Source organism: Rhincodon typus, chromosome 39, assembly GCF_021869965.1.
Source record: "Rhincodon typus isolate 14 chromosome 39, sRhiTyp1.1, whole genome shotgun sequence".
Lineage (NCBI taxonomy): Eukaryota > Metazoa > Chordata > Chondrichthyes > Orectolobiformes > Rhincodontidae > Rhincodon > Rhincodon typus.
The window spans coordinates 6,370,406-6,378,846 of NC_063370.1; the positions used below are offsets into that span (position 1 = coordinate 6,370,406).

Below are 8,441 nucleotides of genomic sequence, written 5' to 3' on the forward strand. Positions count from 1 at the left end.
AACACCCCAGGACAGGGACAGCACGGGATTAGATACAGGGTAAAGCTTCCTCTACACTGTCCCCATCAGTGTGGAATCAGTGAAAGACGCTCCCTCTGGCCCTTTGGCTAAACCCTCTCAGTGACACATTCCCCGAGAACACACCCAGACGATAAAAGTGACCGTCCCTCCTGGCCGTCCACTTCTCACCTTGTGACCTCAGATCTCCAGTTTCTCTCAGGTTCGTCTGCGACCCTCAACGAGAAAAAGAGACAATCGGAAATTAGTAACCACGGTAAGCAGCACGGGGACAGGAGTGCACAACCGTCCCAGCGCTAACACCAGGTCATTGGATTCCACCGGCTACACAACAGGGGCCTCACCGAATGTCTACAGCGCTGAGGCATACCATTCTGCCCGTCGTATCCATGCTGGGATTGATGTTCCTCCCCCCTGCTCATTTACCTTTTCCTTCAGTTCCTCCCCACCCTTCCACGCGAACCCTCATTTTCCTCGTGACTGTGCCATTTGTTTCAGCCTCTCCCATTGGGCAGGAATGGCGGCCCGAACTTGTCGACAACGGGAGCCGTCACCCTTTGCCCGGTGGACACATCCCTCCCCACCTCCCGGAAGCCCCCAACCTGTCCTCCTGCTCCTCAGGGGCTGAGCGGGCCTCACACATATGCCACTGAGTCAGAAGGCCGTGGGCTCAGTTCAGAGGATACGCCACACAGTCTAGGCCAGTGCGGTACCAAGGGAGCCCCACGGGTGCCATCTTTCAGAGGAGTCCTTCAAAGATGGGCACACCAACCCATGCCCTCTTGAGCAGATGTTAAAGGTGCTGCAGGTGGTACATTCAACAGCAAGGGAGGAACTCTTCCGAGGGGGACCTGCCCAATATTTCGGGTTGCGCCTTGTGGGATCATGCTGTGTGCCAAGTGGTTGTGCCCTCCTTCCCCTCTTTCAGATATTATAATTTTCCTGCGCCCTTCAGCATCCCTGTGACATCAGGGTGAAGGCTGTCGGAGCTTCCTCTATTGCCCCCATCAGGACAGCATTGCAAGAATGCCAAAGCTCAAAAGGAGCAACAATTTATAACACATGATTGGTCGAAGAGTCAACTTGTAACCACTGCCCACCTGCCAACCAATCAGCGCCCGGTATTCTGTGCTGTAAATTGTTGTTCCCTTTCAGATTTGATATTCTTGCACGTGTCCTGATGGAGTGCACGACAGAAATCCTCCACAGCTTTGGTGGGGGGAGGGGTGTAGGGTTGGAATGTGGGGGTTACAGGGTTCAGGGGGCAGTCTCCAGTGCCCACCCTCTGGGATGCTACACTGCCACCGGTACCCAGGCACGCCAGCCTCAACGGGGTGACAAAAGGCAGAAGCTTCAATCCGATTGGTCTGAAAACGTGAGCCCTGTTTTCTCTCTCCACAGGCACTGCCCAGCCTGCTGACATGCTTCTGGAACCCACCGCTGCGATTTCAGGTTTGGAGCCGCTGTGGTATTTAGTTTGTGTTTTGTCTCTCGCTGCCTCGCAACTAAGACCCAACGATTGGTTTGGGGGTGGTGGGGGCACTTACCTGGTGGCTGTTTGCGGGATCTTGCTGTACATCAACTGGTCTCTAGGCTCCAACACTGACCACACTTCAAAATGAGTGATTCACCCACCTGTATAGCCCTTTGGAGAATCTGGAGGCTTTGAAAGATGCTATACAAATGCAAAACCTCTGCAGCGAGTAACTCAACTCCTGACTCCCCCCAAAGCCTGTCCCACCATCTACAAGGCACAAGTCAGGAGTGTGAGGGAATACTCCCCAGTTGCCCCTGGATGGGGGCAGCTCCAACAACACTCAAGAAGCTCGACACCATCCAGGACAAAGCAGCCGCTCGATTGGCACCACATCCACAAACATCCCACTCCCTCCCCCACAGACAGCACCTTCCAAACCCACGACCACTTCCATCTAGAAGGACAAGGGGCAGCAGATACATGGGAACGCCACCCCCCTGCAAGTTCCCCTCCGAGCCCCTCACCATCCTGACTTGGAAATATATCGCCATTTCTTCACTGTCACTGGGTCAAAATCCTGGAATTCCCTCCCTAAGGGGCATTGCGGGTCAACCCACAGGAGGAGGACTGCAACGGTTCAAGAAGGCAGCTTACCCCCATCTTCTCAAGGGGGCAACTAGAGACGGGGCAGTAAATGCTGGTGGTGCCCACGTTCCTTGAGGGAATGTTCAGTGCCCACTATGGGCCAATTGCACAGCCTGAAACACAAGAGATGAACTGACACAGGAGCAGAGGGTGTCGCAGAGCGAGCTGGTCAGGAGCTTATCAGCCATAATGAGATGCGAGGAGGATAGAGAAAGGAGGGAAGAGAAGGGAAGCAGTGGCATCCAGAAGATGGGGGAGGGGACAGGGAGGGGAAACAGGGAAGGCTGCCCCTGTTTTCCTTTAACCCTACCCTCCTGAGAGACCCCCAGGAACAAGGGAACCACCCGGTCTCAGACCTTACCCCACTCCCTCCCCTCCCATTCCTCAGTCCTTACTGCTAACTCCCATCAGGATTGCCAGGGACACTCTGGGAGTTAGCACATAGAACATAGAACAGTACAGCACAGTACAGGCCCTTCAGCCCACAATGTTGTGCCAAACTTTTACCCTAATCCCTAAGGTCTATCTAACCCCCACCCCTACCTTATACTATCATCCATATGCCTATCTAATAGCCGTTTAAATGCCCCTAATGAGGCCGACTCCACTACCCTCTCCGGCAATGCATTCCACGCCCCTACCACTCTCTGAGTAAAAAACCTACCTCTGACATCTCCCCTATATCTATCTCCACTCACTTTAAAACTACGCCCCCTCGTAATAGCTACATCCACCCTAGGAAAACGTCTCTGGCTGTCCACTCTATCTATACCTCTGATCAATTTGTACACCTCTACCAACTCACCTCTCATCCTTCGACGTTTTAAAGAGAAAAGCCCTAGCTCTCTCAACCTTTCCTCATAAGACCTTCCCTCCATTCCAGGCAACATCCTGGTAAATCTCCTCTGCACCTTTTCCAACGCTTCCACATCTTTCCTGTTGAGATTATTTTTCTGAACACTCGCCAGCCCCAGGATATGAAGAAAAGTCTGCGACCGATAAATCTTTTATGGAACCTGTCGGCCAATCCAGGAGCGGGGAGGTGAAGTCCATAAAATAGAAGAGCAGAATTAGGCCATTCGGACCGTCGCATCTGCTCTGCCATTCGATCGTGGCTGACATGTTTCTCAACTCCATTCTCCTGCCTTCTCCTCGTTACCTTTGATCCCCTTATTAATCAGAAACCTATCTCTGTCTTAAAGACACTCAATAACTTAGCTTCCACAGCCTTCAGCGGGTATGAATTCTACAGATTCACCACCCTCTGGCTGAAGAAATTCCTCCTCATCTCAATTCTAAAGGGTCATCCCTTTCCTCTTTGCCTTTTGATCCTGGTCTCTCCTACTCGTGGAAACATCTTCTCCATGTCCGCCCCACCCAGGCCTCTCAGTATCCTGTAAGTTTCAATCAGATCCCCCCCTCATAAGTACAAGGGAGTAGAACAGAGAGGCTGTTCCCATTTACAGTACAGAGTCTGCACACTCTGCCTCGCCCTGTTTAGGGTTTAGATGCAAAGGTCAAGCTTCTGTCCTTTGACCCTTAACCCTGCCTACACCTAGCCGCTCGATGCACCTCCCTCTCCAGAGACCGTCTGAGCCCCTTTCCTCTCCAAGTGAGCCACCTGCGTCTCTAGCCAATGGAGCGGTTTGGCGCTCTGTGGCAAGATTCCAATTGTAGCCAGCTCCTTCCCACATCCCCCCATTTCCCACCGCCCCCCACCACCATCGGACATCCTAGAGATAACCGCGAGGTGACACCTGACCCTACAACACACAGCGGGTTTTGGACTGAGCTCCCCGGCAATGAGGTGGCCTAGGGAAACTGCCACAGTCCTGGGTGACGCCATCTCTTCCTTCCCCCCCCCCCCCCCTCAACCCCCCCCCCCGCCCTTCAGCCTGCCCTCCCACCCGTCTCCCCACCCACCCACCCCCAACCTTGTCTACACAACCTCCCCAAAGTGCTGCCCAGGTGACCGTTCCCCTACGTGTCCCCGTCACCTCCTCTGGAGTTGGCCACTGGACGAGAGGTCGATGGAGGAAGACTTACTAACACTCTTGGGTCCCTGTGGGAGAAGGTTCCCTGGTACACTTTTGTTGGCACTCTGCCGTTTTGATGGGTCAATAGTGACCCTAGGAAAGGAAAGACAAGAGGCAAGAGTTAGACAGCAGGAAGCGGAAGCAAACGAGATCGAGAAGTTCTGGTTCATTCCCCCCACACACACACCAAAGAAAAAATCAAGGAACACACTGGGTGCTTTGCAATGGTTCAGCTCAGAAACACATCTCCAGAAAACACAGAACTGCAATGTAAATTTTCATTGAAATATCTACCATACCCACTCCCGGGTCTCTCTCTCTCTCCCTCTCTCACACACACACGCAAACAGAAGCTTAGGTAATTCTCTAGTGAACCTGTTTATTACATAATCTGGGTTTCCTGGATCAGAGGTAGGGGCGCTACCACTGCGTCACAAGAACGTCACGCCGAAGCTTACAGGAGGCCGTTTGAGATAGCCTGCCCGTCCCGGCTCTCGTTTTGATTCGTTGTCGCCCATTTCCTGACTGATATTTCCTTTGGACAGTCCCGCACCATCGAATGGCCTCCTCCTGTTCCTACAGTAGCCAGGGCAATGATCGATGATTGTCAGAGAAAACCACCCGGCTCACTAATACCACTCAGTGAAGTAAATCTGCTGTCCTTACTCGGTCTGGCCTCCACGTGACTCCAGACTGAGTTACCACCTACGCCCCCACCCCACCCACCAAAAGGCCGAGCGAGCCACACAGCTCAAGGGCAATTAAGCTCAGGGTGGTGAAAGCTGGCCTTACCTCATACCCGCTGGTATGAGACTGAGACAAATTAATTTTATTTTTCTTTGCCATAGTAACCCTTCTCCACATCTTTGGCCAAAGCCAGGTTCTGAATTGGTTAACACTTGGTTGGACTGTGGCTGTTCAGAACGGAAATGATCAAAAATGGTTCAGTAGTTACTGATGCGTCATTGACACTGAAATACAAACTAACATTGAGCTGAAATTTGTAATCGGGTGAAATGGAAATTTACTAATGTCAAAATAACATTCTCTGGGGAAATGATGCACTGAGCCCCTGTGGTGCCCACTGGCCTCAAAAGCCCTCTATTGCCCTTTGAAGGGGTGAAATCATAGAATCCCTACAGTGTGGTAACAGGCCCTTCAGCCCAACAACTCCACACCGACCCTCAGAGCATCCCACCCAGACTCATTCCCTATAGCCCACCCTAACCTGCACATCCCTGGGCACTATGGGTAATTTAGCACAGCCAATCCACCCTAACCTGCACATCCCTGGGCACTATGGGTAATTTAGCATGGCCAATCCACCCTAACCTGCACATCCCTGGGCACTATGGGTAATTTAGCATGGCCAATCCACCCTAACCTGCACATCCCTGGGCACTATGGGTAATTTAGCACAGCCAATCCACCCTAACCTGCACATCCCTGGGCACTGTGGGTAATTTAGCCTGGCCAATCCACCCTAACCCGCACACCCCTGGACACTATAGGTAATTTAGCACGGCCAATCCACCCTAACCCGCACACCCCTGGACACTATAGGTAATTTAGCACGGCCAATCCACTCTAACCTGTACATCCCTGGGCACTATGGGTAGTTTAGCATGGCCAATCCACCCTAACCTGCACATCCCTGGACACTATAGGTAATTTAGCACGGCCAATCCACCCTAACCTGCACATCTTTGGACTGTGGGAGGAAACCCACGCAGACACGGGGAGAATGTGCAAACTCCACACAGTCCAATCTGCCTTCCTTACCCAGTCGGGCCTCCACGTGACTCCAGAAACCCAGTGATGTGGTGGACACTTAAACTGCCCTCTGGGTCAATTAGGGCTGGGGACAATAAATGCTGGGCCCGGCCAGTGACGCCCTCATCCCGTGAATGAATTTTAAAAAAATGAAAACGCGACCATCATATTGTTGATGGAGGGCAAAAGCAGCTGGTGGCCAGAGTAAGAGTCAATGGGAGGAGAAGTGGGGGGGAAGAGAAAGAGAGAGAGAAAAAGCACCTCAACTCCCACCAACCCATCATCCCCAAGCCTTGCGCTCCCACCCCCCACTCCACCCACCATCACAGCTTCGACCGCGCCCCCTCCTCTTACCTTCTGGTCAACTTTGAGGTGAGTTTGGAGAAGAGGTTGGACGAGGCTCGACTTCGGGTCTGGGGCAAAGGCGTGGCGTCGGGGGAGAGGGTTGGCGAGGTGGGGGAGCCGCCGTTCTGTGCCACCCCCCTCCGGTCCCTCAGCTGCCCCCCGTGGAAGGTGCTGCGGCTCGAAGTGCCCCTCGGGAAGCGGGTACGGTCTGTGGAGGCGGCGATACTGTGGGTGGAGGGCGAGGCCGGAGTGGCGCGGGTCATCGCTGAGCTGCAGGACGCATTTCCGAAAATTTGTGAGGGAGTGGGGGGAGGAAAAACAAACAAACAAAAAAAAAAGAACAAAGCGCAATGGTGAAGGAAGAGAGAAGGTCCCTGGCAAATCCAGAAGCAAGGTGACCCATGACAATCCACCCCTCAGCCCCCCACCCCGAGAAGGGGATAGGTACGAGCGCACTGCAGTGGGCATCAAGAACTTGCATCTACGTAACTCCTAGCACATCCCCGGGTTCGTCCTAGGAGCGGCTAAGAAGTGCGACGCAATAAGGAGACGGGAGGGACCAGAGAAAGGGGGCCTTTAAGGGGCTTCTCAATGTCCCGTGGATCCAGCTTCAAATCTCACTGCGGGATGAAAATCTGGAATTAAGAGTCTAACGATGACCGGGAATCCATTGCCAATTGTCAGGAAAAAAACCATCTGGTTCACTAATAGTAGGAACTGCAGATGCTGGAGAATCCGAGATAACAAGGTATAGAGCTGGAACAGAAACAGGAGTTGCTGGAAAAGCTCAGCAGGTCTGGCAGCATCTGTGGAGGAGAAAGCAGAGTTAATGTTTCGGGTCCGGTGACCCTTCCTCAGAACTGCTGGTGGCTGGGAAAACGTCAGTTTATATGCAGGAAATAGGGAGGTGGGTGGGGTAGGGAGTAAATGATAAGATAGAGCCCAAAGAGAGAGAAAGACAGTTGGACAGACAAAGGAGTTGCTAACGATCAGGCTGGGAGGGTGAATAGTTGTTAATGGGGACTGTTAGTGACTAACAACAGGGGTGTGTAATGGCAGGCTATGTGGTAACCCTTTCTGAAGAAGGGTCTAGGCCCAAAACATCAGCTTTCCTGCTCCTCTGATGCTGCTTGGTCTGCTGTGTTCATCCACCTCGACATCTTGTTATCTGGATCACTAATGTCCTTTAGGGAAGGAAAGTGCCATCCTTATCCAGCCTGGCCTACATGTGACTCCAGACCCACAGCAATGTGGTTGACTCTTAACTGCCCTCTGGGCAATTATGCAGACACTGGCCGGTTAGGAGAGACTGGCCCTGTAATCACTAGGATTTAGAAGGATGATTATCTGATTGAATCGTCTCAAATTCTAACAGGGCTGGACAGGGTGGGTTTCCCCAGGGTGGGGAGTCTAGAACCAGCAGACAAAGCCTGAGGATACAGTGTAGACCATTTAGGGCTGGAGATGAGGAATACTTTCTTCACTCAGAGGGAGTGAACCCATGGATAATGGAGAGCTTTAATCATTTTTGTTTGAAAACTTTGCCCTTTTCAATTTCACCATTTGACAAGAATGGATTTGAACCTGGAATCTGTGGGGAGCTGGTTCAGTCTGAAATTTATTGTGGGATCGATGGCCTTGCGCCTGGAAAAGTTGAAACTATTTTGAAACAATTTTTTGCTCTCCCTGACAGTTAGACATATATCTCATCACGTGGCATGCTGGTCAAACGGGAATGGGAAGATCCCAAGACCTGTCCCTCATCGGTCATGAACATGTGGACCAGTAATGCCTGTTGTTGGTGTTTATTCAGCAGGGTAAGGGTCACTCACTGTGTAACCGTACAGGGTCAGTGTTTATTCAGCAGGGTAAGGGTCACTCACTGTGTAACCGTACAGGGTCAGTGTTTATTCAGCAGGGTAAGGGTCACTCACTGTGTAACCGTACAGGGTCAGTGTTTATTCAGCAGGGTGAGGGTCACTCACTGTGTAACTGTACAGGGTCAGTGTTTATTCAGCAGGGTGAGGGTCACTCACTGTGTAACTGTACAGGGTCCGTGTTTATTCAGCAGGGTGAGGGTCACTCACTGTGTAACTGTATAGGGTCAGTGTTTATTCAGCAGGGTAAGGGTCACTCACTGTGTAACT

At 52.1% G+C, this 8,441-nt stretch overlaps 1 protein-coding gene across 1 annotated transcript in view; it reads right to left on the minus strand.

Moving 5' to 3' along the window:
- LOC109926435 (MAP/microtubule affinity-regulating kinase 3-like) overlaps positions 1-8,441 on the minus strand; it is a 19,382-nt gene that overhangs the window by 1,646 nt on the left and 9,295 nt on the right. The window contains exons 3-4 of the mRNA XM_048618210.1: positions 6,304-6,564; positions 190-234 (exon numbers count right to left, since the gene is read on the minus strand). Of these exons, the coding sequence (XP_048474167.1) occupies positions 190-234; positions 6,304-6,564 (306 nt within the window). The remainder of the gene's footprint in view (positions 1-189; positions 235-6,303; positions 6,565-8,441) is intronic.